The sequence below is a fragment of the Artemia franciscana genome, chromosome 6 (assembly GCF_032884065.1).
Source record: "Artemia franciscana chromosome 6, ASM3288406v1, whole genome shotgun sequence".
NCBI lineage: Eukaryota > Metazoa > Arthropoda > Branchiopoda > Anostraca > Artemiidae > Artemia > Artemia franciscana.
The window spans coordinates 1094550-1114705 of record NC_088868.1 but is presented as its reverse complement, the minus strand read 5'-3'; the positions used below and the strand labels follow the sequence as shown (position 1 = coordinate 1114705).

Below are 20156 nucleotides of genomic sequence, written 5' to 3'. Positions count from 1 at the left end.
ATTCTAAAGGTATTCCAGAAAAATTGCCTAGCGGTTTTTTGGGTACCTGACTGACTGACCGTATCTGTAGAGAAAGCTGTACGAAATTTATGGTCCAGTCCCACCGACTAGGGCTATATTAAGAGAAAGGTGAAATGGCTCTAACTGATTCTGCTGATTAAGGGTGACAGATGGCCAAAGATTGTACCTTTTGGCCAACTGTCTAGGGCCAAGCGAAAAACAGGTTGTCCCCAAATAGGGAGGGAGGATGTCGTAAGGAAAGATTTAAGGGAAATGGGAATTTCTTGGCAAGGTGTAAAGAGAGAGACATTGAATAGATTGAGATGGATTAGGAGTGTGCGTAGTTGTCTTGGCCTAAGGCGCTCTGGAACTTCAATGAGGTATTGGTTGTAATAGTAGTTATTTTGAAGCAACGATCTGGGACTGATTTGAGTAAATAGTATAGTCAGCATGATTAGGTAATGGGAGAAACTAGCATCTCAGCAAGAAGATTGGCTATTAAAGGCAGCTTGCTGAGGCTGCTTGAGTGATAGGAGAAAAGGTTCTTGGGCTAGCCTTGTCAGATATTTTTTAAAAATCTTTGCAGAAAAAAAGGATGTGAAATTACGGGAAAAGATTAGGGCTAGAAAGAAGGGTGGTAGCCAAACAAGCAAGTGCCATTTTAGAGACCCAAGAATTCCAGAAATGACGTTGTGAAATAAAAGTGACCTCGCATCCGTATGCAAGAGGAGGGAAGCATGGAGGAGGGATTTTATATGTAAGGCAAAACTTAGTAATGTAGAACCTATCTAGATAATATTGGCAAGGAGGACTTTTTCTTATCACTTGGTAATAAAATAAAGTATTTGAGAAGGGTCAAGTTGAAGAATTGAAGTCTTTATTTTTGGCCAATTTCTAGAGATTAAGATTACGTTATTTTTTGCATAATTGTTGAAAAATAATATATTTTTTTCCAAATAATCTCGGAGCTATGGGTAAAAGCCATATGTAATGAAAAATCAATCAAAAGTAAAGAAACATTGATGTCACGTGAACACCAAGTAGCCTACAAAGTAGGACTCTTTGCCTCGATAAATATAATAAAAAATTTATACTATTTTAGCTGCCAAGATGCTTGTGCCTGCATATTCAGAGAAACTTTTGGACAGATTTTGGAACACTGGCGAAGAGAACAGATTTTATTGGATTTCCTGAAATTATTGACCTAGGAGACTATACTCTCACAAAGGAAATGGGAAAAAAGGTACTTGGATAAGTCTATTGTATTCTTTCATAAATGAAATACTTTATTACCCATCATCACAAAAAGAGTGAAAACGATGGAGTACAAAAAGACAGAAAAACAAGAAATATAAGTAAATATATAAAAATACATAACACCGCCTAGAAGCAAATCAAAAAAGGTTACCCATCCAAAGGTGATCCATATTTTCACTGCACAAGCTAGAGGCCAGGTCGTCAACGCTAAGAATCAAACTAAACACAGGTCAAAAATCAGTTATTATTTTTTATTAGGAAACGATTTCGAAACCAACCGGCAGCTGAAGAAGGAATTTAGCAAATTTTAAAAAACGGCTTTCTAATCTTTTTCTTATCCGTGGCTATCAGAAGGTCCCAAAATGATGCTAGTAACCGTACATGAGGCAAAGCCATAGCGTTATACAACTAATTACTAATCAGGTCAGATATTAACGGTGTAATAGGAATAGAAGTGTGTCGAAAACAAACAATAAATGAATCATATGTTTATCATATCCTTTAGCCGTGGACGAGAGTCCGTGGACCGACTCTGCCGATGTACATCTCTAATCTAGCATATCTCAGTAATGTTTGAGTGCCCTATTAGCAGTGGAGGGGAAAAAAGACACCACTGCTTCTATGCGAAAAAAGTTATTTTCTTTCTTTGGGGGAGTGTAATTCTCTTAAATGCGGTTATCCATAATAGTGCAATTTTCGTTTCGATTAGTCACTATTTTTGTGGGCTTTTAGGATATTTTTCGAAATTCCCATAAATTTTCCTACGACATATACTTTTGTCGTTAAGATTAATGGGAATAAAAGTTACCATTCTCGGATCAGCTTTGGATGACCATGATTTCTCAGTGGCAATTTTTCTTCCAAACATGTTTTTAAATTTTGGTTCCTATGGGCTAGAATTTGTTCTTTACTGTACATGACACAACAATTCTGATTACCAATAGTATAACTTAGTATAACCTACTTATATATATATATATATATATATATATATATATATATATATATATATATATTTCGATACGGGATTACACTTCAAAAATAACAAAACAAAAGGAAACTAAAACAACTTGACCAGTATCGCCTAAAAAAAAAAAACAACATCTTGACTCCACTTGAGGTCCACTCAACTATCAAAACCAGAAATATTAAGGCAAAATAGCTTCAATTTCTGCCGAAATTCACGAAAAATTATCCATTTTTCTCAAAGTCGTAGGTGAACAATTCCATGCATGGGGTCCTAGATGCCGAATAGAAAATTGAGATCTACGGGTAATGGCAAGCAGACAATAAATTATATTGGACTGTCTCGTAAAATGCGTATGAATATCACTTCCTAATTCAAACATACTCTTAAAAATATACTGGTAAACAATTTTAAAAATATTTATATAAAAACAGGCTTCGATAAAAAGTAATAAGTCCTGCTAAAGGCCAAATTTTGCAATCCTTATACCTCTTTTGTACCGAGTCATTAAAACCAACACCCCATAACACTCGAAGCGCTTTATTCTGCAAAACTCGAATATGATGTAGATGAGAAGGAAATATACTATCCCAAACAGTAAAACAATATAGCAGATAAGGATTAACTAAGGAATAATACAATTTTCTTAAAATATCTCTTGGGAAAATGGACTTCAACTTTTTTTAAATGCCTAGATTCCTAGCGAGTTTAAGACTAATATAATCTATATGTTCTCTAAAACTAAGACATTTATCAATTAAAACTCCTAGATATTTAGTACAATTTATTCTTAAAATACTCCTATCAGCAAAATTAAGTCTGTCTATCCAAGGGTAATAATTTGAGCTCCTACCATACAATAAAAAGCAAGATTTACTATAATTCAGATTTAACTTATTAAGCTTCATCCACTTTTGTACAAACTCAAGACAAGAACTAATACGACTCAACAGCTGAATTCCTGTTTGTGCAGCCACAGTTATATGAGTGTCATCCGCAAAGCTGGGAACAATTACTTTTTCTCCGTCACATCCAATTTCAAGATCATACGAAATCATATTAAAAGTTCTGCATAAATCATTTATAAAAACTAGGAATAACAGGGGACCAAGAACAGATCCTTTAGGTACTCCAAATTTATCCTTACTGACTGAAGAAACATTATCCCCTAGTTGTACATATTGAATTCTTTCTTTTGAAAATGAGGACAGTAATTCAAGAAATGGTCCTCTAAAACCGCAGTTTTCTAATTTGGCAATGAGTATAAAATGGTCAACGCAGTCGAAGGCTTTTACAATAAACAGAAGCGACTTTCATATAATTATCGAAGGCATCACTCACAAAAGTTGTCAAAAATAAAACTGCATGCTCAGTAGATAAGCCCCTCCGAAAACCAAATTGATTTGGATTAAAAAATGACTAACTCTCCAAATATTCAATCGTTCTTTTAACTATTAATTTCTCAAACAATCTGGATACTACTGGTAATGAAGGAATAGGCCTATAATTTCCTAGTACATTTTTATCCCCGCCTTTATATAGAGGAATAACTTTTGCAATTTCAAAACAACATAGAAACACCCCAGTCCTAACACATTCATTAAATAAATACACTAAATGACCGAAAATAACAGGTTAAAATATACTTTAAAGTTTTAACTGTTTCAAAATCAGAGCTCCAATTTTCATAAGTTCAATGTTTCAGAGAGCTCAGAAACATTAATTGGCTTCAAATATGCTGAAACATCACTTGCATTCAACAAATATTTTTTAAACTACCTTCATGCTCAGAAATAATTATACTTTGAACCAAACCCATCCCCACATTAGCAAAATGACGGCACATTCTATCAACAATTATATTGTATTCTTGACTGAATTATTTATTTATTTTCATTATTTCCCTCAAAAAATGAGGAGTACGCTACAATATAAATATAAAGAAAAGACAAATGATAACGCTTACAATAAAAAAAAAATATCAAATATTGATCAAACACCTAAAAAGAGAAAAAAAGATACAAAAATACCTGCTAAATAATTTAACCTGTAAATCATCAAGAGCCAGAACTGTTACTAAAAAACTGAAATAAATTGTGGTCTAAAAGGATAATTTTCGCCTTGTCTTCAAATGTTTTATATTTTTTCTTTATACAAACTACGGGATCCTTCACTTTAAGCTTTAAAGCAATCTCAGTGTTACTAAAAGAAAGGGGGAAACCATGTAAAAATTTGCAAAATTTAAAATAAGAAACTTTAATGGGCGAAAGATCAGAAGGTCTAAAATTACGGAAGAGGAGGGACGGGAACAGTACGTGAGGCAGAGCAACAGCGCTATACATATGACCAAGGACGTCCCGACGGCAAAGACCCCGAAAACGAATTAAAAGACCAAATGCCTACGTAGTTTCATGTGTACCTGCTGAACCAGGACTGGTTTAAAATCTCTTTTCGAAGCAGCTTAAGGTAATCCCAAATAAGTGACGGTTGGTGACGACTGGAAAATAACACCATTGCCCCAATCGAGACTTAAATAAATTGAATAATCCAATTATTGGCTTAAATCAAGTGAAGAAACATTCTGAGCTATTTGGCAAGTTAAAATTAGACGCTGCCACACAAACATTGTTCTCTGTAAGCGCCAGGCTGTAAAACTACGATGAGAGTAAAATCAATTAACTCATTTGCAATATCTGCACGTAATTCTTCGTGGTCTAGTGCCCCCCCCCCCTCTAATCAAACTCCAGGGTACGCCCCCGGGTACAAATATTACAGTTTTGAAACACAGCGATGCATTGAAAGAAAGTATTTTTTTCAAAAATTTTTTCTCAATTATCAAATTTCATTTTGTTTCAATAGTTTTAACTTTTGACAAGGACCATTTTTTTTTAACAAAGCCTATTTTCTTACTCAGATTTGCAGAATTACACGAAATTTTTTCATAAATAACAATTAGATCCTAGCATTTCATTTTTAAATCACATTTTCAAGATCAGTGAATATATATTTATCGAAAAAAGCAGGAAAATTCTCCCGATTCGTAAGACTGTGAAGCTAAAGAGATAGTAAGACATAAACTACATTTTGCTACTTGAATGTACAATTTGTTGGAATTTCTTCTGAACAATATGTTCGACAATATGTGAGCAATATAATTCAGTATGTTCAATATAAACAATATCTTCTGTGCTTCACTGTCTTGGAAAAGTTTTTGTTTAGTTCATGTGGCAGTAAGGCTTATTAATTTAGATAATGAATATGTTTTTTTAAAATCTAAATTGTAAAGGGCTTAGAACTCTTATACTATGAAAAAGTGAAGCTTCTTGAGATTTGAAGAGCTTACTTATCAAAATTTGAAGATTCGGTCTTCGAATTTTGAAACTGTAAAAAAACTGGAATTAATGGGGTCTGTGTTCTAAGGCTTGAATTTTTCCAATTTTGGTAACCAAATCCTTCACATTTCGAGAAAGCAACTTTTTCTTATAATTTCAAAGTTGTAAGACTTCTATTTTCAGAATTAGAAATATTAATAAAAAAAGATGAGTTCATTGAAATGGGAAGAGTTTATTTATTTTTTTATTTTTTATTATTATTTTTTTTTTTAATCTGAATTGTAAAGGGCTTAGAACTCTTATACTATGAAAAAGCGAAACTTCTTGAGATTTGAAGAGCTTACTTATCAAAATTTGAAGATTCAGTCTTTGAATTCTGAAACTGTAATAAAAACTTGAATTAATGGGGTCTGGGTTCTAAGGCTTGAATTTTTCCAATTTTGGTAACCAAATCCTTCACATTTCGAGAAAGCAACTTTTTTTTATAATTTCAAAGTTGTAAGACTTCTATTTTCCGAATTAGAAATATTAATAAAAAATATGAGTGCATTGAAATGGGAAGAGTTTATTTATTTTTTATTTTGTTTTGTTTTATTGTATTTTTATTATTATTTTTTTTAAATCTAAATTGTAAATGGCTTAGAATTCTTATACTGTGAAAAAGTGAAACTTTTTGAGATTTGAAGAGATTACTTATCAAAATTTGAAGATTCAGTCTTAGAATTCTGAAACTGTAAAAAATAACTGGAATTTTTTTGAATATAAAGGGTTGTGATGTCGAAATCTGAAAAAATCAAAGTCTATATAACACTGAAAATATGAAAAATGAAATTTGTTGAAGTGTGAAATATCTAGTTGCCAAAATCTGAAAAATGAAAGTCTTAGAGCTCTGAAATCGTCAAAAAATATTATGTTCTTTGAAATGTGAAGCGATTAGTTATCTAAATCTGAAGATTAAATGTCTTTTAAATGTGAAATTATGAAAGAGAATTGGATTTCTTGAAATAGAAATGATTTAGCTATCAAGTTTTGTAAAAAAAACAAAAAACTCTGATATATCCTACAATGAAACAAGTTAAATGCAAGGGGTTTGATTTTGATAAATATCAAAATCTGAAATTTAAAAGTCTTATATCTCTAAAACTATTTAAAAAAAACTGAATTCCTTAAAATGTCAAGGATTTTGGTCCCTGCGGTCCGGCGTATTCCCTCAGAGAACTTCCCATTGCGAAAAATTCTGTCGGGAATATTCCCGATCCCCCGACAATTCACCCCTTTGGAAGTCTCTCCAAATGCATAATTGAGCAGTCAAAGGGAAATTATGGTAAAGAAAAAGAATGAAGGAAAGAAAGAATTCTGGAATATTCAACCTGTATTCCAACATACTTTTTTTTAGATAGATAGATACATGCTTATTTGCAACAAGAATTAAACCATATAAACAAATTAGGGCAAATGCCTAATGGCATACTTAAGCACATGGTATATCACCAAAAAAAAAACCGTCATCACTTCAGCTTAAACTAATATGCACTTCTTACAGAAATCAAACTTCAACGCTCACAACGGAATATATTACGGGAGATGAGGAACATAATATCTTAATAAGTTCAGAAACTCGTTTTTTCTATCATTACAATTTCTTACAGCCATTGGGATTAAATTCTAAACTTTGGGGGAGGGGGCGAGTATGACGCTTGCACCGTTCGCCTAATTTCAAAAGAGAAATCAGAACTATGAGATGCTGGGTAATTGTGGAATTGTGAATTTGTCGGGAATAATCTTGGGGAATTTAGTGAAAGTTCTCCAAAAACATAATTGTGACAAATATTAGAAAAGGCAATAAAATGATGTTGATGAACAGAGAAGAAACCAGAAGATCAATAAAGATGGCTAACTGAGGATCTATTATTAATATTAAAAATTAATCTAAGGGCTTCATTTTGTAGAATTTGAAGAGGTTTAAACATTGAAGGAAAAGTTGATGCCCGAACAGGAACAAAATAAAGAAAATATGGATTAACAAAAGAGAAATATATTGTCTTTAAAATATCCCTTGGGAAAAATTGACGTAAATGCTACTAAGATGACACTGCAGCACCAAACTTCCCGAGGCCAATGTAGCTCCGCACGCATCTCCATCCCATTCTATCCAAAGCCACCCTCTAAATACTTCCCCAGGAAGTTTCTATTTCCCTTAAGTCTTTCCTTACGACATTTTCTGACCCCATTCGGCGATGACCTGCTCTTTGTTTGGCCCTAGATGATTGACCAACAAGGACGTTCTTTGGCGACATGTCATACTCCATCTGCAGAACGTGTCCTGGCTATCTCAACCTGCCTCTCATTATAGCCCTAGAAAGCGGGACTTGCTATTTAAGATACGGTCACTGAGCCGGGTACCCGGAACAATCCGTATGTAATTCTGTGGAAAACATCTAGCTACTCCTCTTCCGTTTTTCGGAGCGTCCATCGTTCAGAACCATGCTTGACCACCGTCATCACTGTAGCTACTAATATTCTAATCTTGTTTCGCAGACTTATCTTCCTTTTCTTCCAAATTTTTGGTCTTCCCGTTACAGAACATTACCTATTTGCCTTCCCTTGCCCATAGTCTTAGCGATTTAGTCTGCTTAACATTATTTTTCAAGCCTATTCTTACACTCTGAACTACGAAAACCTCCAAAATCTCATTCATTTTGCTGATATTAGCATCAAGGATACCTAAACCATCATCATAATCTAAGTTTTACTTCCCCAATTGATTCTTTGTTCTTCCTTTTTTTGGCCCTGCTCTTAAGACCAAGTCCATCAAAATTACTGCTATTAAGGGGTTTGAATGGTTATGTTACTTCCTTTTGTAAAAGGGGTTTGAGGTTACTCTCGTACACAGCATTAATCAATTTAATGTTTTCATCTGGTATCAAACATCTGAATCAAACACTAGCTCAAAATCTATAGAATAGTACTAAAAGGGTTTGATTACTCAGGCACATCTCAATTATTAATATAAGAGTGAAAATGTGGTCGGCAAATTCTCTTTGTGTTTTTCAAAACACAATGAAGCGTGTTTCACAAGAACACATTGTACTTCTCTTAAAACTTTATATAGTTTAAGTTCGGAAAGCTTAAGTTCTTACTATAAGGTGAAAGAAAATTATGGGGAAGAGTTATATTTTAAATTAGGGATTCCAAAAGAATCCCTGAGGTCTTGGATGCAGGTGCGAGCAAACTGTCTCCCTCTTCACAGTATTTGGAAAAATAGGTGTCACCCGGAAATGCGGTATACTTGTCCAATTTGCGGTGATCTTGATGGGCTAGACCATTTTCTTTTCAGGTGTCAGGGGCTAAATGAGCTAAGAGGGAGCTTTCTTTGAGTGGATAGTCGTGAGCCCCTTCTTGCAACTTTGAAGTCGACGTCGAAAATAAATATAGTAGCAGTGGCAAATTTTTTCCGGAAGGGTCTTGTTATTCGAAAGTCGATTGTTACATAATTTAGTTTGTTTGTTGTTATATATGTATGTATACGGCCTGAAAAATGGCTTTAAATACAGTCATTCATTCATTCATATACAGTATCTATAAGTCTAAAAAGTAGCATAATGCTAAGTAATATGCTTCTTTCGGAAACCAAGCTAAAGCCTCTATAATTAGCGGACTCATTATTTGTCACCTTTCTTATAAAGGGGTTTAATTGAAGTTTTCCTGATTTTGTTAGATAATTCCCCAATTTCAAAAATCATATTCATAAACTTCAGTAATTCGTCAATGTATATAGAATATGTGGTGTCAAACAGTGTTCGGGAGCTAACTAACGGGTTGTGATAACAAACTGTAAGTAAGGAGCGACTCGGACCAATAGTAACCGTAACCTTAAAAAAGGGAATTTTTGATAATAATTAATACATCAAAAGAATTGGCTTTTAATGTTGATTCCAAATATATATTTTTTTTTAATTAAAGTTATATTTTTTAGGCGCCTGGAAGGGTATTTGATACCTAAAAAAAGATGTCAATATGCCTTTCGTTGCCTTTCGTCTCTCATATATCTTCGTTTGTATTAAGCCTAAATAAGGGTGTTGCGGGGTGATACCTCCCTTCTTATTGCTGAAAACGTTTCTGACATTTATTTAAACATTTATTGTTTAAAACTTGTTTAACTAAATCCATTTGCTTTCTATTTCATAAATTTGTATTTAACAATGAAGAACTGTGTATCAGATGTCATGTAGACTGTGGGTCGTTTTCTAGGAGGCGGGAAGGGTAGGTGCCTTAAAGAGTATATTTAATGCCCAAACACCCGAACTCTCATTGAGCCTTCAGGTAAATTTAGAATGAGTCCTGGCGAAGGGTAGTTAAACATTGATATCTAATACCTCTTGATTCCTGGGAATATTTTTGGTCTATGTCTTTTCGGGCTATGCCTCCTTTTCCCCTCCTCTTCCCCCTCCCTGGCATTTTGGCCAGTGACACTTCTGGTGTTCTTGCTGCTGCTACTAATTTCACTTTTTCAAATCATTTTCTTTAACCTTTATCTTATCTTGCTATATTAGCTCAGCCCCCAGAATCACGAAAAAATAATAAAATAAGCGAAAATGTAAAAATAAATAGTACCGTATAGTATATTCTGCATCATATGTTCTGCCTATCTTTCGGAACATATGGAGAATATTCCAAAATTTCTTCTTTTTTCTATTATTTTTATTCGTCATACTTTTTTTTTGGCTGCTCAATTTCGCCCGTGGGGAGAATTTTATTGGAAGGGATATTTTTGAAGGGCAAATTATCAGTGCGGAGGATTTTTTTCGGGTGGGATTGTGCCTAGTACTTAGTCTCGATATCTGAAAAACAGAAGTTTTAGAACAATAAAATTGTGAAAAGGTCGATTTCCTTGAAATATTAAGTGCCGCCTTCCAGTATGGACGCCCTTGTGCACCATGACTATCCACCTAAACTTGTAAAAATACAATTTTTCAGTGTTTTCTTCTTTTTTTGCGCTTGATTTTTAGATGGTCTGATTCCTTAAGGTCCTTAGAATCTTTTGTTTGATTCACTGTTTGATTAATATCCTTTCCTTTTTTCCGTGTTTATATTTGTTGGAACAAAACATATACGTCAGGGTCCTTGCCAGAGCAGGTGGGGTGCCACAGAAAGAAAATAGAAGTAATTTTTTTATTGAGACCAGTAACATTTCCAAGTATTTAACATCACAGGTTGCTCACAAAATCACACTACTGACACGTTGGACGTATGTCGTTCAAACGTGAAATCTGAAGCTTACGTTTTAGAACTCTAAAATTGCGAAAAAATATTGTGTTTCTGGAAATGTGAAGGGTTTGCCTTTCGAAATCTTAAGAATAGAAATTTTAGGACTAAAAATATGAAAAATAAAGGGTTTAGTTATCAAAATGTGAAACAAAAAAAGTATTACGAAAATATAAGTCCTAGAATCCCGTAAATGTGAAAAAAGGTGAATAACTGAAAACAAAGGTTTTTTTTGAAATTTGAAAGTTTGAAGTCTTTAAATTCTGAAATTGACAAGACACCTTCATTTCTTGAAATATAATGGGCTGAGCTGCTGAAATCCAAAAAAAAAATAGTCGGAGAGCTCTGAAAGTAAAAAAAAAAATCAACTTTCTTGAAATATCAAGCATTTAGTTAGCGAAATCTGAAAAACATAAGACTTAGAACTCAGACATTAAAATATATATTGCACCTTAAATTTTAAAGGTTTTAGTTGTTAAAATCTAAAAAATAAAATTCTTGGGACTCCGAGAATATGTTACCAATGGTTTAGCTACCTGGTTCTAAGAAATAAAAATCTTAGAACTCTAAAATTGTTATAAAACTTGAATTTCTTCAAATTTGAAGCAATGAATTATCGAAATGTGTGAAAGCCGAAAAGGGGGGCCGGGTAATCACTAAATTTAAAAACTAAAACTAATAAAGGGTAGAAGTTAAGGTTAAAACAGAAAGGGCAAAAGATAGGAAAGCCGAGCCAGGATCAGACTCAATATTTCTTGTGCTCGAAATTTACCTCTTGTAAACATTCCACGTGTCTGGCATTACAAATATTGGATAAGGGACAACAGTGAAAAGGGATAAATTCAGGCTTAAAACACGTGTCTGTTTTTGACCTCTGTCTTACTATTTCGTTCTGGATATTCAACTTCACCAATTCCAACGATCATATTTAATTTTCACTATTTTGGGTAGTTTAAAGTAAAAAACAAATCAAAGTGAAATACATGAATTCAAAGTAATTCTAGAGAGTAAACGGAATATAAAGTGAAATTGATTAAAATCAAGCTGCCATTAAGCAATGACTTATTGAAGAAATAGCTAAGACAGATAGTCTGAGTGAGAGGCAAAGCTGGCATAAGCCCTTTTTCAGAATTGTACTAAAATGATGCCATTTCGTTTGTTGATCTTACTATACCTCTCCAGAGGGTTTATTATTTTAGCTGTTGCTTTTTAGGATACTTTATCTGTATAGATATATTTAATGTTTAGATATACTTAATTATCTAATGTACTTAGATATATTTGATTATTACTTATTTATAATTTTATTATACTTAATTATACTTAATTTCACTTAATTATATACGGTTGGGTTGACTGATAGGTCCTGTGTCTTAGTATTGACTTAAGTTTTTACTTGTTTGTCTTCCTTCGTTAGGTGTGTTGGTCACTTTACTGTGCCATCGTTAATTATTTTTTTTCCTAGTTTATTCTTCTCTAGTGCATTTTTTGTAATGTATCAAAAGAGGGCAAAAATAAATCATCATTTATGTTATAAAACATTAACATAGTAACTTAGCAGGGACCTAGACGATCTAAGAGACGTCAATTATTTTCTCTTTCTTATTCTTTCCTTTTATTTTGTTTTCTATTATTTTCTATTTTGCAGGCTTCCAGTCAGAGTCTACACTTAATGAGAAACTTTTATAGACTAGTATCTGTTGTTGTCCATTCTGGAGACGCCTTTTCTGGTCACTTTTTCACTTACAGGATTGATACAAATAATAATGCTAAGCCGAGGTGTGTTTTTCTTATTATTTCTCTCTACTATGGCTCTCCTCTCTTTGTTGTATTCATTTTGTTCGTTCAATTTAATTTGTTATAAAATCAAGGTATTACGAAAAATTGATTGAAGAAAAAATGGGTTTAATTTCTATAAAGCAGCGAACAAAAAAAACGTATAAACTACACTTTAGCTAACAAAAATAAAAATACTCAAAATATTTCGGCCCCACGTCCGGGAGCCTTTCTCAGCGGAAAAAAACAAATTAAAAACCAACAATATAAGACTTTCTTTTAAGACATTATAAATAAAATACCACGACAAATAAAACACAACAAATAAGTATAAACAATAAAATAAATAAGAAACAAATAAATGGAAAAGCAGTGTGGTCTAAGCAATTATTTACATCAAGGTATTAATTGTATCTGATTGGTTTTAAGCCAGTATTTTCATATGTGAATAAGACTGGTTAGAACCTTGTTTTCAAATCTAGATAATTTAAGTTAACATGTTAAGCACAATTTAACACGCGTTTGTTATTGCTTTGTAAATAAGTGTAAATCTGCAATTTCAAAGTATTTACTATTAATATTGACTAATTATTTGATGTTCATTGTTTTGTGTAACCAATGCTTACAACTTAGCCCTTTACCTTACCTCTTAGCCCTCATAGCCAAAGATTTTGTCCTACAACAAGCTTAAGGGAAATGAAGAAGAAAAACATTAATGAATACTGAGGACCGCAAAAGATATTTTTGCCTTTACCCAGAACATATACTTTTGAGTCCCTTTACCAGCCTCCCCCTCTCTACAAAAATCATGAAACTTTAAGATTGATTTCGAATAAAAATGGGTATAAAATGCACCACCTTTTAATGAAACATATTAACGGTATATGTTTTAACTGTTTAACTATAGGCTACTAAATTCTCTCTCTTTCTTTTCATCTTTACAGTTTTTTTCCAAAATTTGTGTTTTTCTTCCAAATTTTTAGGGTTAATAGCTATGTGCTACCTCACTGTTTTTTAATTTGTTATTGATTTTTTGCTTTTCTTTTATACCATGATTTTACTCTGATCATTGCACAAATCATTTTTCTATTAATTATCTGTTCATTCTTCCCTTTTCTGTACATTCCTTTTTAATTATATCCAGATTTTTATTACATCCACTTCTTATTAATGACAGCTGTTGATGGTGATCACTCTAGTTATGATAATTCTATTGCTGTTCAATTTATATTGCTTGAGAAGACTCCTTTAAATGTTTCAAATTTAATTGATGACTCATGTGGAACCCAACCTAATATCTCATCTCTGACTAGTAATTCTACTACAAACTGTGTCTGTAGATATGACAAAACCAAAAATATAAATTCTGCTATTAATTTCTCAGCTCTTCATTTAAACATTCAAGGAATCTGTTATTCCCCAAATAATCTAAAGTTTCTCGTAGCTAATTCTTCTCTTTATATTATTGGACTCTGTTAAACATTTCTCCACAAAGGCAATTTTGAGATAAACAATGTTGAGACAGGCATTTTGTTCAGCATAGACGAAAGGTCCAATAACTATGTTTTTGGTGGGGACATGAACCCCCGCAGCTCCTAGGTAAAGGGCTGTAAGTTGTGAAATTTGCCCATCTTGTTCTTCAATAATATTTATAACTTGTATGTATAGATCATAGCCCGATGGTGTTTTAGATATTCTTTTAGATATTTCCGGGTATAGCTTGGAGTTTGTAAATAGATCGGAGAGAAAAAAAAAAGGTGGCTAAGCATTTTATATTGCTGATTACCTGGATTATACTTTGCGTAATGATCTGTGTAAGCATTTGGATGGAGTTTTTAAGTCTATTTTCATTGAAATTTTGATTGACAACAAGAAAATTATCATTGGAGAGATATACCGCCCACCAAGTGGGTCGATACCTTCTTTTCTAGGAATTTTTGACAAGGGTATGTCTGAAATATGCAGAAGTAATTATGAAATTATTCATTTAGGAGACTTCAATACTGACCTGTTAAAAACTTCATTTGCAACTTCTTATGACTTTTTATCCTCTGCTTTATCATTTAACATATTTCCTTGTGTCACTATTCCTTCTAGATTTACTGACACATCTGCTGTATTAATCGACAGTATTGTTCTATTTTAATGCCTAATTCAAACATTGTTATCATATCTGACATCTCTGACCACTCGCCATGTATTACAAATTATTCAATATCTGGTCTATCTTCAGTTCCTCCCACTCTTTGTAATTTACCAGTCCGATACCTCCTAGGAATTTCTCACCGATTTAAGTCGGTCTGTTGACAGTCTTTTCAATCATTTCTATGAGCTGGTCAAAGAGGCCTTTGTTTATAGTTGTTGTGTAACCTCAGCTGCTAAAAGCTCCAAGCGTTCAGTTCCTCGTGCCCCTTGGATGACTGCAGCTCTTCATAAGAGTGCGAAAAGAAAGACTGGGCATGCAAGTCCTCTAAATCTCATCATCATCTTGAAAAGTATAGAAAGTTATCAAAAGTATAGTCTAGTATAGACTAGTATAAAAAATCAATATCTTGAGAATAATATAGAAATTTATTGAATTCCTTACTTCGTAAAGCCAAGAAAATTTATTACTCTCATATGTTCTCTAAATGCGACAAGAATATGAGAAAAACCTGGCAACTTATAAACACAGTTCTATATCCCCATTCCAAAAGAAACAACTTGCCAAACAAACTAATTTCTAAGGGAGTAGTATTAACTAATAATAAGTTAATAATGGATAAATTTTGCTCTTATTTTGCATCTATAGGGAAATCAATTTCTGAAGATATTTTGGTTAGTTCTTCTTCTACCTGTGACTTTAAAAAGTACCTTGATCTTTCTTGTCAAAAATCGATGGCTTTGGATCCTGTTTCGCAGTTTGAAGTCCAGATAATCGTCTCTGGGCTAATAGGATCTTCCTCTTGTGGACCTGACTCAATTCCTTCCAAGGCTTTATAATTTATATTACCTTCTATTCTGTCTCCTCTCACCATTCTTATTAACTTCTCATTTTTGAATGGAGCTTTTCTTAGTGCCCTAAAATCTGCCAGATTAGTTGTTCTCCATAATGGTGGTTCTAGAGATGATCCTTCTAATTATTGACCAATTTTTCTGTTATCAGCCTTTAGTAAATTTTTTGGAAAATGTATGTACTCTTGACTTTTGTCGTTTCTTGATAAAAAAAAAACAATTTTTCCATTACAATCAGTTTGGTTTTCGCGCTAAACACTCAACAGAACATGTTTGCATGGCCTTGCTGAAGTTCATTCACAAGGCACTTAATGAGGGTAGAATTCCAGCTGCAATTTTCCCTGATGTCAGAAAAGCGTTTGACAGCATATCTCATACTATTTTACTCTCCAGAAAGAAACACATAGGGATATGTTTCGTCATTTATCATTGGTTTGAAACTTATTTATCTGAAAAGTCTATCAGTATTGACCCTAAGCTTCAAGCTCAATTCCGTGTTGATTTCGGTGTCCCTCAAGGTTCTATTATAGGACCTGTTTTATTTCTCAAATTCATCAATGATCTTTTTATTGCTGTATCTGAACAAACCAAACACAGTTGCTGTAGTATTTATGATCACAATTTTATTTCACCTAGTGAGGCAGCTCAAGACCAAGTGCTATTTGCATTTAAAGATGATAGTACTCTTGGGTCTTCTGAAATTAATGATTCTTCTCTTATCAAGAAAGTTCATTCTTCTCTAGAAAGAACCTTTGCTTGCTTCGATGCAAATCGCCTTGCTTTAAGTCTAGCTAAATCTAGTCTACTTGTTTTTTGTTTTTTTTCAGATAAGGTGCTCGTTGTCCCTTGGTTAAAACTATTTCTACCACTCATGGTGATATGACTCGTCCCCCTGATAGACATGTTCGATTCCTGGGTATTTTATTGGAGAGTGCCTTTCTTTCAAGCATCACTGTACTCATGTGAAACTTAAGCTCTCCAGTAACCATGGAATTCTTCGGGAGCTTCATCATTGTTTCCCTGGTTAAATAATAAAGATCCTTTTTCACTCGCTCATTCAACCTTATATTGTACTACTGCCCAACAGTATCGCTAATAATATTCTCGTCTTTTACCTTCCCTGTTTTCAAACTATACAACCAAGCAGAAAAAATTTGTGTATGAGGTGACAGACCAGCTCAGAGTGAATTTATTCTTTCTTTCCTCTTGTTTCATTCTTAGTCTTTTCATGGGCTCCTCCCTAACTTCTTCAAACAATTACATCTTTTAAATTCTGAACTACAAAATAAATCTTGTGTTTTTTATTCCCTCAGAAAATTCCCTCAGATATTTCCATTCATAAAACCGGAACCATAAGTTCATATTTCAATCTAGTGTCTCCATATGGAGTTTCCTACCAGTTAAAATTCGGCTATGCCATTCTTACGGACAATTAGAAAAAGAGCCAACCAACCACATTTTATGCCTAGACAGTTAGTTCGCTTCTTCCTTCTTTTTTCCTCTCTATCTCTCCTTTTCAGTTTGTTTAATTCATTTATTTTGATTGGCACAGTAGTTTTTGTTGTTGTTGTTTAATATTTTTCTTCTTTTCCTTCTGTTTCATTTTAGTGCTACTATTCAATGCTATATTTAGTCTCCCACCGTCACAGGCCGACGAGCCTTTGTGAGGGGTCTAAAGCTATTTAATTTTTTCTTTGTTTCTTTTGAATAAATTAATTGATTGATTAATTGCAACATTTGTAATGAAAAAAACTCGCTTGCTTTCAAGATTCATGTATTAAAAAGAAAAGGAAACCTATCCTCGCTTATGATGATTAGAAACCAACTGACTCTAGATCTAAAGGTAGTTCAGATATCTGGTACATACCAGGACTTTGCTAACCACAGAGTTCGTGTATTTGAATCTGTGACAATTATAGTTTCCTTGCATCAATCATCATTTTTAAATTTCTCTTACTCTAGTTCAAATATATAAAAAATTTAAGCTCAAAGAGAGTTTTTTTGGTGATATCCGGGAAATATTTTCTATGCTACTTTTGCTACTGCAAAAGTAGCTCACTGCAGCACTTTTAGCTCACTGCAGCACCGAGCCACCTGATGCCAACACGGCTACGTACGTTTCTCTTAAATATCTCCTTATGACATCCTCCCACCCCTTTCGGGGAGGACCGGCTTTTATTTTGCCCCAGATGGTTGGCGAACAAGGACACTCTTTGGCAATCTGCCATCATTCATGCGTAGAACGTGTCCTAAGCACCTCACCCTTTCTCTCACTATAACTTTAGATAGAGGAATTGAACCACATTTTTCGTACAGCTTGCTGTTTACATACGGTTCTCATGCAGTTTTAGGTTCTATAGTTGCTTAAGGTTTTGTTATTTTTATGAATAAACCCTTCCTTTCTTTATGAGTAATTTGAATATTCGGTATGTCCAGTTGAATTCAACTTGATTTCAATTTTTGGTTCATCCTCGTTTTGACTTTTAATTCTAATGTTAACACTAACCCTCAAAAGCGGAATTAAACCACATTTTTCGTACGGCTTGCTGTTTACGATACGGTTCTCATACGGTTTGAGATTCTATGGTTGCTTAAGGTTTTGTTATTTTATTAATAAACCCTTTCTTTCTTTATGAGTAATTTGAATAATCGGTATATCCAATATGTTTTGTTATGTTTGGAATGTTCGCCTTAAATTCAGTTTTTGGTTCATCCTCGTTTTGACTTTTAATTCTAGTGTCCTTCAAAGCTCTTGTGGTGAGTTTGTTCCAAAAATTTTTGTTGAAGAATTACGGTTGTGTTAAAGAATTATTAAAGTACAATCGTACCAAAGACTTCAAAATATATTTGCCACCTTGAGCCATTTTATGTCTCCCCCCTCCTGAAACAGCGGTTTTGTAAGACTTTTCTTTTATTTGTTTCAAAAATATAATAATTTTTGGCAGTGTTGAAGAGATTAACTGAGAAAATTAATTATCAAAATCGATTAAAGAACTAATTAAATTAATTAATATATTTTTTTCATAAAATGTTTCTGAATTTAAGAATAATTACAAGAACCCTTCAGTTGGTATCTCCAACTTCAAACTAATTAATCAAATTAATTAATTATAAATCTAGTTATTGCTTGAATAAAATTCTAACATTTTTTAAATGAATGTAGACTTTGACACCTCTTAGACGTATATTTAGAAAAAATTCAGTAAATTTTCATATTAATTCCTATGTTCTCATTCTTTTTACTTTTCCAATCTTTTGTTTCATTTTCATTTTCTTTTCTTCTCGTAATTTCGAATTCTATGTTTTTTTTTTCTTCTAGGTGGTATTTAACGTCGGACACTAAAAATACTAAAATGTCGACGAAAAAATGTTAAATTTTTTAGAAACAAAAATTATCGTTAAAGTTAAATATCGATAAAAAAAAACCTTAGATATCGGAGCTTCTATGCGTCTTGTCAATATTTACAATAATTCTCGTTATATCTCCGATATAATAACCATTTCTTCACCAAACTATGCCAATGGGCGCTGGCCAATGGGCGGGGTAATGACTAGAAGCTGGGTAAGTCATTAATTGTAGGCTCATTCGGGTGACATTCAATTAGAATTTTTGATCGTTTTCCATTTTTTCTATTCATTCTTGTTATTTTTCCAATCTTTTGTTTGATTTTCGCTTTCCTTTTTCTTGTACTTTTGAGGTTTTTTTTTCTTTTAGGTGGTATTTAACTTCGGATACTACAGTTAAAAAGGCATTAACAAGTGATCTTCATTCAACATCTGCGTATATATTATTCTATGAACGATTAGCATCGTAAAATATACCTTTTATAGCTATTATTTTATTACTCATCTTACGTATAAAATTTAGTTTAAGCTATTTTTTCGAATCAGGTTGTAGATGCTTTGAAAAGTGTATGTATTTCTCTATCTTATTAAACGACCAACAATTGCATATATGTATACACATGTCTAAATTTTCACATGTCTCGTTGCTCATAATTACTCGTTACTCATTATATTCACGAGATTAATCTTTGTGTTGTTTCATTTTTATATGCTAATTACTTACATTACAATTTAATTTGATTGTCAGGGTTTTCGTCCGGTGGGGGGAGGGAGAATTGACTGTTGGTGGCCATTAGTCAGACATAATTAAGAAACACTCGGCCAAGAATAAAGATTTGTTTCATTTTGCTCAAATCGAATTTTGCTAAAAAACCTGAAGATTAATTTTCTCTTGTAATTTAATTGAAGAAGCGTTTGGAAACTGCCTTGCTAATTAAAGTTACGATGGAGGTGGTGTTATTCTCACCCCGTTGAACAAAGAAGTAATATTAATGTTAATTAAGGAATAATTTAATTTAGTTATTTATTTGGTTTGTTTTTAAATTTAATTTAAAATTAAATTCATTTAATTAAGTTTAGCAATATTTAATGCTCAAATCGTCGGATGTCTCTCAGGCGAAAAATATCGTACACGTTTTGATTCTGTAAAGGATATTCAGGAAAGGATAATCTTCTTGATATTCAGGAAAAGGATAATCAGAAAAGTTCAGGATATTTAG

General features: G+C 33.0%; 1 protein-coding gene across 1 annotated transcript in view; it reads left to right on the top strand.

Annotated features, from left to right (window-relative positions):
- LOC136027888 (ubiquitin carboxyl-terminal hydrolase 30 homolog) overlaps positions 1-19543 on the top strand; it is a 65498-nt gene extending 45955 nt beyond the window's left edge. The window contains exons 5-7 of the mRNA XM_065705314.1: positions 1103-1243; positions 12470-12600; positions 19307-19543. Of these exons, the coding sequence (XP_065561386.1) occupies positions 1103-1243; positions 12470-12600; positions 19307-19406 (372 nt within the window). The 3' untranslated portion in view covers positions 19407-19543. The remainder of the gene's footprint in view (positions 1-1102; positions 1244-12469; positions 12601-19306) is intronic.
- The last annotated feature ends 613 nt before the right edge of the window (positions 19544-20156 follow it).